Here is a 20347-nt window from a genome sequence, read left to right as displayed (position 1 = left end):
CCCCTTAAAACAAATGAAAGCATATGGCAGTGGTGCGTGTGTGTTGAAAATAAAGACATGTCCACATGATTAATGCGCCATATGATTTCCAGTACAATTGCAGGAAGAAGAGGAATAATGACTTCAGCGTTGCATTGTACATTGCTTTGATAAGCAAGGCGTTCTCCCTGCCAAATGAAAGAAATGTGTCATCTTTCCTCAAACATTCTCCACGCTTCCATCACTTTGTTTGTCCCTCTGTGACGGCTTTTGTTTCTCCCACTGCTTCTGAAGTCGTTTTTTCAAGGCAGAGGGCTTCATTGTATCTTTCTGTGTCTTTATTTATTTGTTAAATTCCTAATCAATCAATCAATCAATGTTTATTTATATAGCCCAATATCACAAATGTTACATTTGTCTCAGTGGACTTCACAGTTTGTACAGAATATCAGTATGACAATACGACACCCTCTGTCCTTAGACCCTCACATCGTACAAGGAAAAACTTCCAGAGAAAAACCCCACAGTTTAAAGGGGAACATGGGAGAAACCTCAGGGAGAGCAACAGAGGAGGGATCCCTCTCCCAGGACGGACAGACGTGCAATAGATGCTGTGTGTAAATTGAAAAGATAATACATTTACAACATAGGTAAACCAAATGTTTGGAAATGCGTGTGTCTATAATAAGAAGATGAATCCACGAGGATATCCATCCAGGACTCATGATCCAGGACCACAGCAGCAGGCACAGCCACGACTCAAGATCCAGGGCTCGCGATCCAGGACTCAGGACCACAGCAACAGGATCAGCCACGACTCAGGGTCCCGGCGTAGATAGACACCAAAAAGACATTTGGGGGAAGCTGGGTTATTCTGAACATGAGAGTACAGACAGAGAGAAGGAAGAAGTAAGGTGTCCCCCGACAATCTAAGCCTATAGCAGCTAAACTAGGGGCTGAATCTAATCAGCCCTAACTATAAGCTTTATCAAAAAGGAAGGTCTTAAGCGCACTCTTAATACTCCTAATCTTACTGGAGCTTGGCCTCTGTCTCCCTTCCTACACAAGAAGTTTGAGTAACCAATACAAACCATTATTCTTTCTACAAGCTTCTCTACAAGAAGGTAGGTAGAGGAAATATGGGTTGGTCACATCTACTGTAACCTTTTCTGGGCTTGAGCCTCGTTCCAGTACCGACATATATCAAAGTTATAGTGTAGTTAGGAAGCTCGGTATATTTTATTGACAATGATATATATGGGAAGCTAGTAAATATAAAAAATCTATACCTCATGAAACCTTTATAGTTTAATACATTATCTTCCCCTATACATTACATTTCAAGCTGACAAATATTCAACGTCATGTCTATGTTAGAAGTCTGTCACACTTCACAGCGCATGCAGGAACTCGAGCACCGTCCATTTGTATGCATGTGTTTGAGACTGTAGATCTGCACTGCATCTGGCTTCCATCAATTATTTGTGCGAGGCAACTGTATGCCAACCCGCATGTGTCTGCAAGTACGCGATTGTCTACGGGTGTGATCTCTCTTCTCGCAACCATCTGGCCGTAGTCTGAAACATTTAGCTATCACACAGCCGGCCCTGCCAGGTGTCGGGGTGTCCGGATGCCCAGGTGGCGGGTGTGTCTTGCCAAGACCTTTGCCCGTCTGCATCCGAAGCGTCTGCTCTTAAAGCAACATTTCCCTTTGATATAAAGGTTCGCCTTGCCATGACTAGATGAACAGTCGACCTTTGCCATTGACAGGTCGTGCATGTTTGTAGCCTTTTGAAAGGGGTCCACTTTAAACGTGCACATCATGAAAAAGCATGCTTGCTCATTCACCGTCCCTTGCTTTATTCAGAAACAGAAGATGAATGACAGACATGAGATAAAGGAGATTTGCTGGTCATTTTTAGAAGCCATTTTCAAATCATCTGATCTACTTCACACTTGGTGGATGTATTGCTCAAAACCCAAGGAAGCGTTGTGTGAAATTGGATGAGTTCTCAAGAAAGCTGCAATTGCATATGGCATAATGTCCTACAACACCACATGGTTACTGTCATCTTATAAGAGAGTTCACAAGTCAAAGCTATCCATTTGAGTAATCATACTTATTTCTGATCTTTTTCTCGGTTCTTTTTGGATTCTTTTTGGCCTTTCAGCAATATAACTGGCTCCGGAGATAGCAGACAGGAAATAGGACCTGCAAGGAAATGGATTCAAGACAATTGATAGCATTACAGAAGCTATAATCATTTCAGCATAGTTGATCTATCTCTCTCTCGTTTTTTAAATGCTACTAAAGTCTGTTGTCGGGATGATAAAAATCAGTCTGCCAGGAGTCTTAGAGTCTGAAAACATTGATTTCCTGTGAGTGTGTAAGCAGCAGTATATTTCAGGGTCAACTCCAGGGTCTCATTTTGTTTCACAGATGTACTGTAGTGACATTAACAGATGTCATAAAACATGTTTCAAAAGGTATTTGACCACAGCAGCTTATTTGTTTAGCATACTTCAACACATATCCTCATACAATGTTTTGTATGATAGCTTGTGAAGGGTATTCTGCGTTTTTTTATGAATACCCAGAAACGATACGTGCACCAGCTTTAGCCCAGGTGCAGAATCTGTTTAGGACAACAAAAGTACTTTTTAAGATTTAGGAAAAAGATTGTGTTTAGTGTAAACAATTACATTTGTTATATATGTACAATTAGTTAAGTACGTAATGAAAGTATGACATTTGGTTTGAAATGGGGCATTATCAGAACGGTCCCTTCTTTTTTGGATCGATCCATCCGTCCATCAACCCACCTTTGCTCTTTTTACTACATCACATGATTTCCTTAGATGTAAACCTGTATGGCTCAAAGTTACGTTGCATTTATATACTAATATAAGAGGAAAAATGGTAAAGAAAGTTGTAGCGGCCTGTGGTCTGAGGTTAATGGGCATGTATGTGATTTCACAGCTGGGTAACTCAGATGACAGGCTGCAAGGAAGGTTGTGAAAGTGGTTACTGAGAGAGGGAGACACCTATAGAACAGTAGCAATCAACAGTTTAACATTCACTGGGGTCATCCACCCTACAAATATACCACTCAAAAGTCCTACAAATAAAACTCACATCAAGTGCTTTTGAATGAAAGCACTCGCCAAAGGGGAAATACCCTGTGTTATGTGTTCTAATGCGTGTCATGTGTGGCGTATTCCTAACCTGCGCACTTGGTAGAGTGATGGATCTCATCTCCGAGCGGCAGTTTTTCCTGGTGAAGGTGGTGATTGATGCAGTGTTACTGGCGCAGGCACCTCTCTGCCAATTGTCTATTCAAGCTCCGAGGTATGTGGTTACAAAAGAAAATGCAGGTACCCTGCAGTGCAGTGAGTGTGCTCTACGTCTCCGTGCCTCTCTTTCTCCCGTCAGATATATGTAGGTGTTAGGACTAGAGTCCATGTGTCAAGATAAGCAAGCCTGACAGGTGCTTCTACTCATTATTCAAATAGATTCTTGCCAGTGTGAGAGCAATAGAAGAAGTTCCTTTATGTGTCATACTCTATAGGTTGCTGCATGTACAGTATACATCCTCATATAGTGTGTATGCACAGTCCCTCACCCTGGGCATTGATGGTTACATTACACTGACATTTACTATGAAATATCACCCCCTTATCATCCGTATACCATCACATTTTTCCCCATAAGCCGGACCTATTGATCTAAATATCACATCCATCCTGCTAAGCACCAAAGCTGCGGACTTCGCACGCAACAGCTCACAAACACCAGGAGATAAATGAAGGTCCATTAGGGAGGTTAGCTGGGCCCAACCTGGCCAAATTGGATTCTAATAGATGTCCTTGATAGTGTAATCACTTTGACCCACTAACGGCCTCTTCAGTGATTCAGGCAGCTGGGATCTGAGGTAAAATAAGTACAATTAGGATCAATCTGCGTCATCGTGTGTGTGTGTGTGTGTGTGTGTGTGTGTGTGTGTGTGTGCGTGCGTGCGTGCGTGCGTGCATGCGTGCGTGCGTGCGTGCGTGCGTGCGTGCGTGCGTGCGTGCGTGCGTGCGTGTGTGGAGGTGGTAAACCATGATACAGCATTATTAGGACCCTCATGGATTATTGATAACACCGCAGCAGGTGGTGCCCGCTGGCAGCAGGCTGGTTGAAATGTAGTGTTTGGGCATACAGGAGTGAGAATCACACACACATTTATCAAATCATTCTCACCCTTGGGGGAGTTGGAGGGGGGGAGTTCTAGCATTCTATAATTTGGGGCCACCAAAATGGAAGTCAGGCTGCCCTTAGCATGATCATTTGACTTTAACTTAAAACACTGTAAATCTGTTATATTTTAAAAACTGTGAAGTATAGAGCTACAGCAAGATGATGGTAACCTAAGTTTAGCATACACGTTGAAAGCAGGAGAAAAACGCTAGCTTAGCATTCCACAAAGATACAACAAATTAGCCTTCCAACATGTACAAATATATAACGTGTAAATGAGCAAGCTTAGTTTATAAGAGGGCAACATGTACTACCTTTATACACTCATAGCTGACACCCTGCTTCCAGTCCTTGTGCTAAGCTAGGCTAGGCTAAGCTAACGGTCTCCTGGCTTTACTTTTTATTTAACTTTCTAATAAGGCATTTTGAATTGAATAGCCATGAATATCCTTGCAACTGTTTTCTTCATTATTTCTATACTGCTCCATATTTGTACATCTCTGTATGATTCATAAGCGACCCACTACCCTATTCATATCACAGTACACTCAGTATGTATGGCTTCATCATCATAAACTCACAGCGGCTGCAAGATGGATCTGTTTGAACTTGCAAAGCCATATTGGATCAACTTGGCCTATGTCAATAATGTATCCTATTTTGCCAGCGTCAACATTATTATCAGTGGATTTGACTTCATGCCTGCTCTACCAGGTAACAGGGATCTGCTTGGAACATGGAAAACAGCCATTTCCTATTTTTGCACCCTAGTCATGAAAAAACAATCTGTCGCTTATTGAACTTCCCTTTGAGAGCAGGTTCAAAGACTTAATCAAAAGATGTAACTGAAAAGAAAAATGGCTTCTGATAGGCTTTATTTTTGTATTTTGTGTGTGTCCGCTGTATTTTGTGTGTGTCCTCAAGACTGCATCTCTCACAAAAACATTATGATGAGCCACTGTGATTAATTGAGTGATAATGGAGACAATCAGAGGAGATAATTGACATTTGCAGTACACATAGTAAGCAAACACATGTATGGACGATGGTGTCATCTATCTGTGCTTTAGTATAAGCCTTGTTCAAACTGTAGGCTTATACATGTATGTGAGAAGCTCATTTGCTCTGTCTGTGCTAAGTGGAGGCTTAGCACACACCTTTGTAAAGGACTGCAGTTAGTATCATGCAGAGAAGAGAGTCAGCTACAGATCAAACTCCTCTCCGAACCACTCTCTATCTGGGCAGACAGGGGAGCCACGAGGCCACTGATCTTTCAAAAAGTGTTGGACAGTAAAAGCCCTTTACCTGAAGAGTCCACGCTTTCTTTAGAAATGAGTGAGTGTGGGTGAATGTGTTGGAGGAGTGGATCTTCAAAATGAACTAAGGAGAGAGTAAAGCAATTGCTAAGGGAAAAAAAGAGGGCAGGTTCACAGAAAGGTGGAGTAACCCGTCAACTTACTAAGCCTTAAGCTCTATGTTCTTGGACAGCACACATTCAGTTGACTTCAGTTGAAACCTTGGGTAAAATGACAACTGTTGGTGGAATAGTTAATCAGCTGCCGCTTGCTAGCTTAATAAAATGACATTAGCTTCTTGAATTGTAGATTATTTGCTGCGAGTAGCCACTTTTAAAATGTGACACTAATAACAAACTTTTCTTTTTTTCTTTGTCTATTTGTTAGTAGAAATATATCGCTCATAGAAACATGAAAAAGGGAAAGGATAAGCTAGACAATTTGATTCTAACCTTACCCTGTTTATCTGCTTCGCATACTTACAAAATGTACTTACTGGAATGTTAACCCCAACTTCTGAACAGAGCGGCTAAAGTTGGCACTGATAGCATTCATGGATAGTGCCAATGGAGGAAATGAGGCTTTTTGAAGATACAACCACAACTCCACAAGGCAATATTCTCAGTTATTGACATTGGCCTTGGCCTTAGTAGTAAACTTAGCAACAAGAAAGCCAGGAAAACTACTTTTTAATCCATTCTCTATGTTTGGTCTTGTATTTTGAATAAAAGATAACTCCAAAGTCTTTTAATTGCCAATAATCATTCCACTTTCACATGTAGCAATGGTTGAGAAGTTGTAATTTGATTGCTGTCAGAAGGACTTAGCAATTTGTAAGTCTGCAAACCGAGAAAAAGGATGTGACAACTAAGTATACAGAGGATATAAAGAAATGATTATACAAAGAAATCATGAGCAGGGAAAAAGTCATACTGTGATGGAGAGGAAGAACCCAGTGAGAGCTCAAACCAAAGAGCAAGAGAAGTCATTTCACTAGTGAGAAACCCCGGCTGGACTGCATGGTCGACCTGTCAGGTCTCGGATGTTAGAGCGCACTCACATGTCACAACGCTGTACCACACAACCGCTGCACACAATTGCTCAGCATGATGACTCGGAACGGTATGAATCCACTCTCCGTGAAATAAGAATATGATTCATACATGATTCATACATCTTTTTCAACATGGCGTAAAAAATACATTGTAAATATTACAGCAGTTGTTGTGGCAGCTGGATATTCATTTACATCGTTACGGAACAAGTAGCTGGGGCGTTATTAAAGTCAACCAGAAGCTTGTGTGGAATTCAGTTTGAAGACGTTATCAAAGGGAAATTATTCATTCATTATGCCTTTTAGTAGAGAGGAAAGGAGGGTATTGTGTGAGAAAGGGAGCGTGCTTGAGGCATCATTGTCTTTGACTTAGAGTAAGTGATCTATTTGTAGAAGCAATCCTCTTGTTTGTCATGGTGTGTATGCACGTTTGTCAGGGTTGTTGAGGTCAAACATACTTTGTTAAGTGGGTTATGCATGTTTGTTTGCATGTTTTAAAAAAAATATCTCTAGAGATGGAGCTGTCCCACTCTTCCTGTATACCGTCTGTCTCTATGTGCCATTGCTCATTAGAGAGCTGCTGATCTTCTCATCACACTTGTGTTTAATTAGCTCCTAAGACCTTGTTCAAATGTCACTGGATTAGCTTGAATATCAAACACATGCATGGGCCAGATGAGGCGTTGATAAATAGTCAGCGTGAAACATACACAATAGTTTGAAACTGCCATCAAAAACATGGTTCATGTTGTTCAGGTAATAGGCAGTACAACTCATAGTAGAGCTTTAATGTATAGCACTTTTATAAACAATATTTTTTGAGGCACACATTAACCTCATTGATAGAGTAATCTGACTCGACAAACAAAAAAAGTAGACAGACAAGATGATATTTGCATCAATATAATGTTCATATCAGCTATGGGAGCTTCTGTAGTACCACATGGCCATGTTTTAGGCCCATCCCATTTGTTCTCTCTGCATATTTGTGGGTTTTGAGTCACATATGTTTTTATTTAGCTGAATGATAAGACCTCAGGGGAGATAAGGATGTCCATTGCATAGGATTGAATCAATACAATATGCATACAAATAGGTCACACTAAACTGCTCGCATAGATATTTTTTAATTGGGGGAGGAAAGTCTGGATTTGATCTACGTTCTAACAGTTTTGCATGTTATTTGACATTTCCGTCACACTTGTAAATAACCCTTTTTTGTTTCTGCTTTACCACCATAATTCTCCAGATCTCAGCTGTCTGTTCATGTTTTATTCCTCACAGAACACGAGCAGGTCATTGATGCTTCTCTTCTCATCTCCCTCCGGTCCTGTCTCAGTCAAAAGTCACTCTCGCCTCGAGGTATTTATCAATGCATCAGCTAGGATTTTGAATTTGTGCCAAAGAAAAAGTCAGTGTATCTCCAGAATTAGCAACAAGCCGTATGTTTCAAGCACTTATGATGTTTAAACGTGGTCTGATGCCCAGATTTATGAAGACCTATTGGGTCAACATAAGTTGGAGATCAGGTCAATACCCTCAGGCATAACCCTACTTACTGACCTTAAGTCAAGTCCCAGACTAAGTTCCATAGCACTCATTTAATACACTGGCTGTAGTGCTTAGTTATGGGTTTTTGTTATGATGTTTTTAATCCTGAGATTTCTCAACCCACTTGTTTTCACACTATTGTATTTTTACCAATCTATTTATTCTGCTGATTATTCTTTCTCCTGCCTTTTATCTTCTCATTATGCATGAGGTTTTTCTTGTTATGTATTTTCTTTTTGTAGCACTTTGTGAAAACTGTATTTTGATTAGTGTTATGCAACAGCAAGAACACTTATCCTCAGTGGCGGCAGAAGGATACCTGTAGAAGAAGTGGTGGGATACAAATAACGCCATGTGATGGACAATGATATAGAGTTGGCATGAAAGAGGACACATATCAGCTAATGCAAAAACATTCATGTTAATGTGTGCTACAACCCAGTATCAACATGATCATATAAGCCTTTGTTCAGTTGTTGATATACAGAAATGAAACAACCTATAACAGGAAATGTCACAGAACAGTTTCAAGTGTCATGGTACTATGTAGGGAACAGCACAGCACATATTCCTCTCCTCTCTACATACAATCCTCCTGGCCTCTTTCACGCCTGACAGGGTTCAGCACCTTGGACAGCTCCCTGACATTCGAACTTCAGGGGGAACATGTAAAATACCCGGATGGTGTCCAAGGTGCTGAACCCTGGACAGAGCTTGAACCCTGGCATGTGCCCCAAAAATCGAAGTAACTGTCCAGGGTGCTGATCTACTGATGCCTGCTCAAAGCGGACATATGGGGGACTAAAACAACACATATTCACACTGTTTTCCTCATTTTGGGTTCATACTGTTCTAAAATAACATTGTTTAACATTTCAGCGATACAAAATTGTCTATTGTATGACAATTAAATATATACATGCTCTGTCATGCAGTTTGTGAGCATGTGATCAACATTTACTACGAATAAACAGTATATTTACCGCATACTTCATATAAAAGCCTGTCTAAGAATAGAGAATAAACAATTTGAACTAGTGGTAATTTGTCCACTGCAGCCGCTATTTTCTTCTTTCTCTCTCTCACATGTGAATACCTCGTTCCCCACCGTGCAGAGCACTGTTTGGAAGGCGGGTCAGCGCGTCAGTGTGGGAGAAATCCAGGGGCCCATCATCAGTTGCGCGAGTCGAGCTGAGAGATGCGCGTTCACTGAGCCAGTGGAAGGAGGACCGCTGCCTTTCCCTCCACCGCGCCTCACTTATAATAACCTCATCATCACCAGCGTCAGCATCTCACCGACACGACTATCATTTAGAAATACTCCGGCTTCTGGGTGGAATTTCCCTTTGGATGGTTATTATTTACTATTTTTATCCATAGATTTCATCCGTCCGGAATCATTTCTCTGCGCTAAAAGGTAAGAGCAGATTAAACTAAGGTATTCGATAGTTTGTCTTTATATCCATCATACATTAGGTGATCTGTGAAGGTAGGCTACTTGAGTTGTTTGATTCAGAAGTTTTTCATCAAAAATATTCCTTTTATGTGAATCAGATGATGAGTTTGGGCTGAAATGTGGATTTACGCGCAATGGGATGGTGTCGGTGATTAGTTTTAAAGCTCGCAACCGCAGTTTAACCACATGACAGCGGGGTTATTTGTAAGGAAACCACATCTCAAGAGACCACGACTTATCGGTGCTGAAATGGTGACAAATATATTTGTGGTGAAAGAGCGTTGAGACGGAAAGTTTCAGGTCGCTGAATTGCGTCTCTCAGTGGGGACAGCTGCGTGTATTAAACCTTAAACACGAACGCATAAACTGCCAGAACTTCTTTAAGATTCATAAATGATTTCATGGCAATATTAAACAGACTCCTGATCAAATTCTGCTTAGTAATTTTTGGAGTAAGGGTTTATAAACCCCTGAGCAACAGTCAGACTGCCACCGTGCGAGGATCAGAGGGAAAGCTGGAAAATGTTGTCCGCTGTTTAATTCATCCGTGCAGGGCTGCGGCTCGGATTTCTACTCGGTTTGAGCGCTTTACTCTTAGATCAAGATTATAAATAATCCACAAACTGGTCAACATGATGATTAGTGCTATCCCAACATTGGTTATTGCACTCATTTTGTGAAAACATAAATATTTGGGGTTGACAGATCCGACGAGGCTCTCAATAGAAACTATAACATCACTATAATTTAATATTCCGGCAGAACTTCTGTCCTTCTGCTTACTGCAGAGTTGAAAGTGACTTCGTGCCCAGTTTAATGTGTATTTAACGATTGCTGCTATATTAAGAAGAACGTTTATGGCATCATTTCGCTGGCTATATTGCTCATTTATAACGTTAGGTTAAATGCCTGTTTCTTTAGTAGTAAAATGTTGATGCTCATTAGGTGACAGAAAGAAAAGAACGATTCTCACGTATCAATTCATTCTATGACGACGAAGAGCCGGTGTCGTGCAGCTTGGGTGTAGTTAAAATTACCTTGAAAGAACTATCAATCATGCGTAGAACCCCACCCCAAATTAGTTTCATTCATCCCTTGTAACCATCTGATTTCGATTTGGTAGTTAAATGTATTAATGATGACATATATTGACATAACAAGTGATAAATAAGCACACCCTGAAAATAAAGTTTTATTGGCTAGTAAATTGTTCACTTTTTGCTTGCTGACCGCTTGGTGCCCTCATAAAGACCCCCAGGTGGTCCCTGAACCTCACTTTGTAACCAGCAGGTCTGAACACACTCCCTAATGCAGGATCTTGTCTGCTGTGACTGATGTCGGATTAAATCGGTCCTCCGGGCTGAAGCTTGTGATGGACAGGGAGCAGAGTTGGGGACAGGGGGGTCCAGTGCGTGATGGGGGCTAGTTTATTACAAAACATGTCAATAACTCTTCAACACTGAGCCTGAATGCATCATTTATGGCCAAGCAGTGACGGTATCCCGTGCAGGTCATCTCATATCCTGCTCTGTTTAATAATTCAACGCATATTTATATCCGGGAAATATGCTTATTGTAGCATAGGCTACTTATTGTCTATCAAGAACATGAGCTAGCTAACGTTGCTGCTGAGGGTCCAGGACGCCGAGGTAGATATGCCTTTCCACTCTCAAATGCTTGGCCTTTTTTTTTAACCACTAGAGAAAAACAAGTGTATGGTAATTAAACACAAATGTTACCAACAGTAGCCAAAAATAGCTTCTTCATTAGCCTTTTTAGCCCTCCAGAGTGTGGACTGCTAAAGGTGCTATCAAGCGTGGGTTAGCTAAAGGGCATGTTTCATAACTAGCCTGTGTGAAATTTCACTTTTAGTTTTTACCAGATTAGCTGCATTTAGTTTAGCCTGCAGGCCAGCTAGCTGGTGGACAGTTTTGACAGGAGGCTAAGTTGGAGGGTAAGGTCATTAACAGGGTTTTCAGCTTGTCCAAAGTCTTGTCAAGTTAATGAATATAAAACAGCGCTATTTTTTAATTAATATGTTGTTTTACGGTAAATTACGTGACGTGTTTATCACTCTTACACTGTAGGAAAGAAGTCCTCTTGAGTGCTTTAGTTAACTAATCGAGAACATGTTAGCATTGTTAGCATTCTCTGTCACATGAATGGCTCACAGGGACACCTGATGCCCCAGTTAGGCAATACACACAATAACTCGTGTTAATTGAATAGAGGCCAGGGCCAATGTTCATACGACACTGGAGTCTCGGGTTACACGGGCAGATCAAGCTTTGCTTATTGAAGGGGCACACACACAAGACACATCTCTATTTGGTGAGTTGATTGACACAGCTGAGTTCAGGGTTATTTCCACCACACAGAACCTTTTAACCTCTCTGCTGTCTCACTGAGTCACTTTTAAGACAAAGACAATTATCCAGCCAGGCAACCCTGTGTTGTCAGAGAGACACACATGCACACTCCTGCACAGGGACACACATGCGTGCACACACAGTTTATTAGCATAGGTATCAGTTACTAGAATTCAATAGCTCGCCTGCTGCAGCAAGATTAACTATTCAGGGCAGGTGGTTAAAGGCCCTATTGTGTTGCATGGTTCTGTGCTACTGTCATGATTGGACAATGCATTTGTCTGGTGGGCAGCCCGCTGCCAAAACAATTGCAAGGGCAAAGGCTTGGAAGAGTACACACACATATAAGGTTTCGCCATGTGAATCATTTCTAGCTCTGCTGAGCAAATTTAAACAGAACTGAGTGAGAACAGGTGTAGCAAGCAAGGGCCAGAGAGCTAGTTAATATTCCATACCAGTGTCATCCCTGTTTCAATAATTTGAATTCACTGGAAGAACCTTTTAAAAATGTTAATAGTGATAGCATGTGAAGCGGTAAGATCCTAACATCTTTTTCAATAGCTGTTTATGATTGTAATACCCCAAAGACATGCAAATGAGAGAGAAAGTGGCGGTGGATAATTAGTCATATTTATCAGGATCCCAGCAGACCTTTACTGATAGCAGGCTAACGTTTGGGGGAGGCTTAACACATGTTCTGGCTCACCTCAATGGATTTTCACTCCTCACAGTTGACTTTCTTTCCTCTGCTAAATTTGTGTGTTGTGCTACCACTTATATGATCATTTAATTGGTATAAATAGACCCCTGCTTTAAATGCTCGTAATACTTTAATTGGGGTTATTGGTGGTTATTTTGTTGTATTTATGGCCACATGGAGAGCCAAATCTACATTGAGTGGTGTTCTCAATACCCTCTTAGTGATGATGTGCACTCACAGTCATGATTTTGCCCATCTGTAAAGCACTACTGTATGTTTTAATTACTAGCATAATACTGATTTCTCTTAATTTAAAGAGCATATTTAATTGGTACTGACTTAATTTCACTCAAATATCCTAATATTATGTAAGAAAAATACAAAATGCTGCCTAAGTATGACAATTTGTTTGCATAGCTACAGTACTGTAATAAATAGCATTATATCGATTTGGGATTGATTTGTAAGCAAACCACATATTTAGTTTAGCTGCTGGTGGCACCTTTTCATGCCAACTGACATTGATTGCTTAAAGGGGACCTATCATGCAAAATGCACTCTTTGATGTCTTTTATACATAAAGTGTCCCCGGTGCGTCGGGGAACTCACGCAACGTCAGAAAATAAAACCCTTTCTCTTTTCCTCCGTACCCAAATCTTTTAAAAAACGGGGGTACAACGAGCTGATACAGATTTGCTGCCGATATGACGTCAAATCGGCGGTGGACCCACAGAAAGTTGCTATCAGAAACAATGCCTGACGTGTTTTGGACGTAATCTCGTCTTTGTTTACATTAGCAAGCCTTGCTAACACTCAGAGCTAACCTGTACTGTAGAGCACATGTGTTTAAAAAGCAGGAACTCACCTTGTAAAAGAGAAAAAGCATTTGAGCTCCATACTGTTTCAGAAATAATCCTTGATGTGGTTTAGAACAGGATGGCGTTTTATCACAGCAGAATTTAACTTTATCTCCGGTAGAATTCTGGTCAGGCATTAGCTCCGCCTCCTCTTTTTTTTTTTCAAGCTAAGGACCCAAAATCTGCGTTTCTGTAACAGGCCTGCAAAAGAGGGGTATAAGCAGTATGAGGCATGGCTACAATGGGTGAACTGTTTGGTATTTTAAGCTAAAAACTTCACATACATGTTTTGTATAGGTATGGCCCTACAATATATTTTTCCAATATATCATAATAGGTCCACTTTAAATAATTCTTTTGTTTGTTTGAATGTTTTTCATTTTTGTAAAGCACTTGCACTTGCCTTGTCTTACCTTAAATTGATCTGTCTTTTTCTGCATTTTTGTCAAAGGTGTCTCCGAAGCTGGAGGTCAAACCATGGGGCACGGAACCGGACCAACGATGAAGGTCATGTGCTTCAATCCAGGTAGTCGCCTGAAAGAAAAATCCCAAGATGCAGCTCTGAATCACTGACAAAGCTCCTTAAGGATCACCTTCATCCTTGCACTTTCACCTGTCCACTTTGTGTGGAAATTGGATATATTTCCAAATCTCTGAATCGACTTGGCTGAGAAAATTACATTCCGTCCATTATCAACCTTAGATCTGCCTCATAAATTAAAAAAAAAACGGATATTGCATTTCTCCGCTTAACTGTAAAATTATCTATGTGGAATATAACATTCAGCGGATAAACCCTGGAGCTCAGCCAGATGTTATTATCACTTTGAGGATCTATCCCCAGTTTAAACGTCTTAAATCCTGTTACTCTCTACGATGAATCCCAACAGCCTGCCTGGTCATGTCCTCCTGCTGCTAAGTACCGTGCTGGGCCTGAGTGTAGGCTTGGAGTTTACTGGCTCTGAAGGTCAGTGGGCTCGCTACCTGCGCTGGGACGCCAGCTCCAGAAGTGACCTGACATTTCAGTTCAAGACTTCCGAACCAGAAGGCCTCATGATGTACTTCGACGACGGCGGCTACTGCGACTTCCTAGTTCTCGCCGTATCCGAGGGTAAGCTACAGCTTGGTATCAGCATTGACTGCGCGGAGACCACCATCACCTCGGACAAGATGGTCAACGACAGCCGCTGGCACTTCGCCGCCATCAACAGGCACAATTTGAGGACTGGCTTGGCCGTGGATGGCCACAGCAAGACGGAAGACGTGCGGCCCCAGAGACGCTTCATGAAGATCGTTAGCGACCTCTTCCTGGGAGGGCTACCAGCGGACATCCGCACATCTGCCATCACCCTGCCCTCTGTCCGTGAGCTGCCACCGTTCAAGGGAATTATCACAGACCTTGTTTATGGAAGTAAGCTGCCAACGCTCATCAATAGTCAGAAAGTACGCTTGGAGATGATGGGCCTTTGCACGGAGAACCCCTGCGAGAATGGCGGGATCTGCTCTCTGGCAGATGGAGAAACCTACTGTGACTGCTCCAGAACGGGATATGTGGGTCGATACTGCACAGAAGGTAAGAGGGGCTGGCTCCAGAGCTTTCTGTGTCAAGCGCTGAATATGGATTTCCATCTGTAAAAAAGAATTCACAGGGGTTCCTTACAAATATAAAACTGACCCGATGGCAGGTTTTGACGAATGCCTCCAGGTAAAGACGTACAAAATATATTTTAACACCTCATATTTGCTTTTTTCACTAGATGTTAAAAGGTAAAAATAATAATTTTAAACTTTAAACATAATGTTTTTTGCTCCATCAGAAATCTCAAAACAGATTGCTGAATGAGATTTCCAAACTTTATTTATGAAACGCTTGCAAAACGTGCGTCGATTGCTATGTAGCATTTACTCACGTTTACATGAAGCACAGGCAGCTATACTCACATGTATTTGAATGTTGTCATGCCACATACACAGGATATATAATCTGTATAGGCTGTTGCTCTCACAGCTTCTTTTGGAAAGTATTTCATGCAGGAGTTAAATTGGCGTTGATGTGCTCAGCGTTTCCTCTGCCTTCACAGTTATTACTTTTGATGAGAATACGGTGGATTAGCTGATATGACTAAAATTACAGCACTCGGTTCTCTTTTTCTCCATCAAATGTATTCAGCTCCTTCAAGGTGGTGCAGGGACCTGAAGGTACACACAGTGTTTGGATGAGAAATAACTTCATCTATTTTTCCTCTGTTTCTGTGCCAAGGTCATCTCTTTTTTTGGGGAGTGCAGCTCTTTCGACAATGTTCCTTTCTTCTCCACACCTTTAAAGACATAGGGATGCTAGTTTTTTAAGCTAATATGTATGTATACTAAGAGGGACATTATGCAGAGTAAAAGTTTAATTTGCTTCCTTACTGTACATCTCCAGGAAATACATTGTTTTCCAAATACTTTTTTTTTTTGCTGCTGGTCAAGGCCTACTTAATTTGAAAGCCTACATCTTTCAGAACATGCCATTGCTTATAGCCTTGGGCTTGATTTGACCAAGAGAATAACCCCAGTACTGCTTCTAGAAAACCAAAGAATACCCATTTTCACTTTGATCTTACACGCCTTTTCTTCATGTGTTTGGACTGTACAGAATAACCTTTTGTGTGAACAGACCCATGTCAAATTTCCTCCACTGCTGACCCACTTCCTGCCAAGTACACTGACATGGCTAAGGGATGACTCCATTTTGCCAAAGATCAGGGGAATGCTCACTGAATCCTATAGCGCTGTTTGCGAGCTATTTTAAACTGTGTCTGATACCCTTACGTGCTATGATATATCATGCATTTAGAAATAAGCATCTTCAGATTTCCATGCAGCGGTTTTGCTCTATTTAGTATCGTAACGTGCCTCATGATTTGCTGCTCAAACGAAGCTGTTTGGAGCTTAAATCCCATGCTAGCCTGTGGCATTGTTCAGGACAGCACGCGATGTGCTGGTTGCAGAGCAGTCAAGCGGACGGACTGGACATGCCCCCTTTTCGCTTCATCCCTTTTGCTCATTGCCTCTGTCGATGAAGGAGGAGGAGGAGGAGGAGGAGGAGGAGGAGGAGGAGGAGGAGGAGGAGGAGGAGGGGGAGGAGGAGGTCTATTTGTCTCAGAGCTTCCTGAGAGCTGACAGGGGAGCTATGACATCCTCGTGTTAAAACAACCACGATTCTAGGAGTGCCATTGCTACTCAGCCAGACAGCTTGGACAGTGCAAGACACGGTCTCATCTCAGCCTGGGGCAAAGCAAGTGTGACGAGTGCCTTCACCACAGGCCTGTTGTAACCTTAATTTGTACCCAGGAGGAAGAACCGACCCCCTGCCCACCTCCTTTCCCTCTCACACACACATCTATAGAGTGGTGCAGGAATGAGTCATAAAACCCAGAAATGAGTTTGCATTTTAGCACGATCCTTTCAAATTCAGTGTTTTTTAAAAGTGCTTTTGGTCAGACACTTGAAATAAAGTCAGTGGATAACCAAGCTGAAGAAATGTTTTTGTTCTAAGAACTTGTGAATTTCTAAAGTTTCTATCTTACTTAAAATGGCGGTTGCTAACACAAACTAAATGAGAATACTAAATGTCATCACCGCAAACACAAGTGCAACTGTGATGTATGTTCATAGGCTAACGTTAGCTTTTTACTTCTGGCAATAGCATTTACACTTAAAAATACAGTGGTGCTAATATGTGGAGTTTATTCTGCTGAAACAAACGTTATCATAAACGAGTTTGCCACAGATTAGATTTTCTGCAATATTTAAAAATCCAATGGAAAAATCCCATAGCTTTTTGTCGAGGAGCGCTTTTGATGCTAACTTCAGGGTTGGCCTACAGAAATAAGTCATCACCGCACCACTCTATCTGCACATCCATTTTCTTCTGTTCGCAAGCTATAAAAGAGCATCCCAGGAAGTCATATTAGCTTCCCAGCTGATCAGTCTGCTCTTCTCTGCCTCCCCATTAACTGATGTGGCTGATGTTGATTATGCCACAGAGACACTGAACCATAATTAGGAGGATAATGAGAGCAGAGATGGCTCATTTGCCCAGAAAACGCCTGCACAAACAGTACTGAGACTGTCTATCGGCAAACTATCGCAGTTTCCTTTTTTAATTGTTATGTCCACATGTCTGCAAGTGTCATAATACTTGTTGTTCAAGCGACCCTCTAGCACTTAATGTTTTCAGGGGATGTTCTCAATGATCTCTATTTGGTTGCAGTTAGGCGAACAGTTGCTCAGCACACCTGTGTTGTCGGCATACTGTAGATAAAGAGGTTTATTAATGAGCAATGAAAGCGATCCGTCAAACCTGTGAATATTCATACGTTACATTATCGTGTTGCATGGCCGCAGCAGCACATGCACACTAACATTTAGAGACACACACACACAGACACAGAGCAACAAGCCCCGGAGCTGCTCGTTAAAACGGGCAGATGGCTGACTGACTGAGTGGACTGGGCCTTGGAAGCATTTCGCCAGCCGTGTTGCTAATGGTAGCCTGCTAGCCTACTGGCCTAGAAGGGAAATATGAGGAGTCGGCAGAATGAACATGTGAGATGAGGAAATGGGATGTGGATGCAGGCTGGAGCATGTTTGTGCTAAAGGACATCCATCCCTACACTGGTTGCACATTTATATTGTGTATGTGTTACATCACGGCATAGCTAGTTGCTGTGACATCATCAATTCAGTCCTGTCCCTCTTTTTCTAACCGTTATTTTTATACATTTACCACATAGATACACAAAAATTCAACAAAAAACGTACATGACAAAATTGTGAAAGCAAATAATTAAATACAAAATACAAAGACATACACATCATAGAAATAATAATTAAAAAAATGAATATATTAAAGAATATAGTGACAATAATAATAATAATAATAAATAATAATATCAAATACAAAAATATGTTCACAAAAATAAAGGGTACTTCTTTTGTTATTCATTGCTTCAGACATATCATCAATAATAATTTTCTTTTAGAATATATATGATTTTCTCCAAAGACAGGCAGGGAGTCATTTCCCTGAGCCAATGGCCCGAGCTCGGCCTCATTACATGTTTTCCAACAAGACGCTTAGCATGCGGAGGCACATTGGACGATAGGCAGAGTTGCATACATTCCTAATATAAACAATTTAGGTTGTAGTGGTAGTTTTATGCCTATCATCCTGTCGACTCTCCAGTCCTGTCTCTTTAAGAGCCTCTTCCCAAACCCTCCATCTCGGATAGCAGCTTATAGCACCACAAACAGTCGGCCATAAAACACATGTTCAGCCTCCCCTCCCTGGTGGATCAGGATGTATCAGTGTGACTAACTGTGTCAGGGCAATGAGCTGAAATTAGACACCACTCACCACTCGCTCTCCACACGTGTCCGCCATAGCAGGCAAACTGTTAAACTATACGTCTTTCTGCGGAGTCATCTTTATTATCAACTTGATTCGGACCCTGTTATTAACTGTGCAAATATCAGTTTATTTTATGGTAATGATCTGGATACCCTCATTCGATTCAATTAAATGAACTGGGGTGACATTATGAAGTCTCCCGAATACCTTTGGGTTTTCTACTTACAATGAGTTATGCATAAGGTCAAGGTTATTAAGAGGATTGTTTAATGAATATGTAAAAGAATCTCCCGTTTCCACATCCTGCATTCCTAATGAACACTTGAAGGCCCCATCTGCTAAAAACATATTCACTGGTTTGATGGAAGGCTAGTAATTGAAGGCTAGGGCAAGCAAACTGTTAAGCAAGTGCTAAAATGGTGCCTTCAGGCTTAGCTTTGGGGATTAATAAACAGACATGGAAAAAAATGACAGTTACAATAATCTTACTATAAAAAGTAGGTCAGGGGGAAAAAAAATGGAAAAAAATGGTGCAGGGACTTGCCTGATTCCAGTGCAGAGGGCATGTGTGTCAAGTGCCCAAGCTGAAGATGATGTTTGGATTTGAGTGGTGAAGCTGCTGGTAAAATAGAGCAGGGGATTACGCTCGGACCACATGTCCACAGCGGCACATTGGCTTGTTCTGGGCGCTGCCGCATCAAGGGAAAGGGCTTTATCTACATGGGGAAACTGAGCGTTTAACACGCAGACAGGCACACTTATAGAGCATTTGCACAGTCAGAAAAAAACACTTGATCATTAGAGGGCATACATTGAGGGGTACTCATGCGTTCTCGAGTGCTGGAGCTGCGCCGCTGTCCATCAGCTGGCTACTACGTCCCCTTCCCCCCCCTCTTCCATGCTTCGTCCTTCCCTTGCCTCTCCCAATGTCATCCTATTCTTATGGGAGAAGTAGCAGCCATTTTAGACTCCCCAAAGGAGACCTTGCCTCTCCTTCACCGACTCCTTCTGCAGTATTGTCTCGCCTCCTCTCAAATGATATTTATGTCCTCGGTTGAGTTAATCCTAAAATGTTCCAAAAGACTAAATGCTTTTGGAGAGGAAAACCATTCATATCCAGTGGTGGAATACAGGCCAAGCCTCTTTGAAGCCTGCAGAGATCAAAACAGTCCAATAATATCAGATATTCTGTATTAAAACAGACAATTGAATGATCTAACGTAGTCCATATTGATTAAGATATCTTTTTTAAATGTGTCGGTCCTCAATGTTTTAGAGTAAAAATATTATTATTTGTTAAATATTGTGGTATAGCCTACAACCTGTATTCTAAAGACTGAAAACCTTAAAAAAATAATTAAATAAATCCTTGTTTTGAACAGATGCTCTTCCCACCAAGCATCCCACCGTGATCATTTTTAACATATTCATAACAAATAATGTGAATA

At 41.4% G+C, this 20347-nt stretch overlaps 1 protein-coding gene across 2 annotated transcripts in view; it reads left to right on the top strand.

Annotated features, from left to right (window-relative positions):
- The first annotated feature begins 14377 nt into the window (after window positions 1-14377).
- LOC117498559 (neurexin-3b-like) overlaps window positions 14378-20347 on the top strand; it is a 314909-nt gene continuing 308939 nt past the window's right edge. For both annotated transcript variants that reach the window (XM_034150741.1, XM_034150742.1), the window contains exon 1: window positions 14378-15074. In XM_034150741.1, the coding sequence (XP_034006632.1) occupies window positions 14378-15074 (697 nt within the window). The remainder of the gene's footprint in view (window positions 15075-20347) is intronic.

Source organism: Trematomus bernacchii, unplaced genomic scaffold (genome assembly GCF_902827165.1).
Source record: "Trematomus bernacchii unplaced genomic scaffold, fTreBer1.1, whole genome shotgun sequence".
Taxonomy (NCBI): Eukaryota; Metazoa; Chordata; class Actinopteri; order Perciformes; family Nototheniidae; genus Trematomus; species Trematomus bernacchii.
Note: the sequence above shows the minus strand (reverse complement) of the source record. Positions and strands in the feature narration are given on the sequence as shown.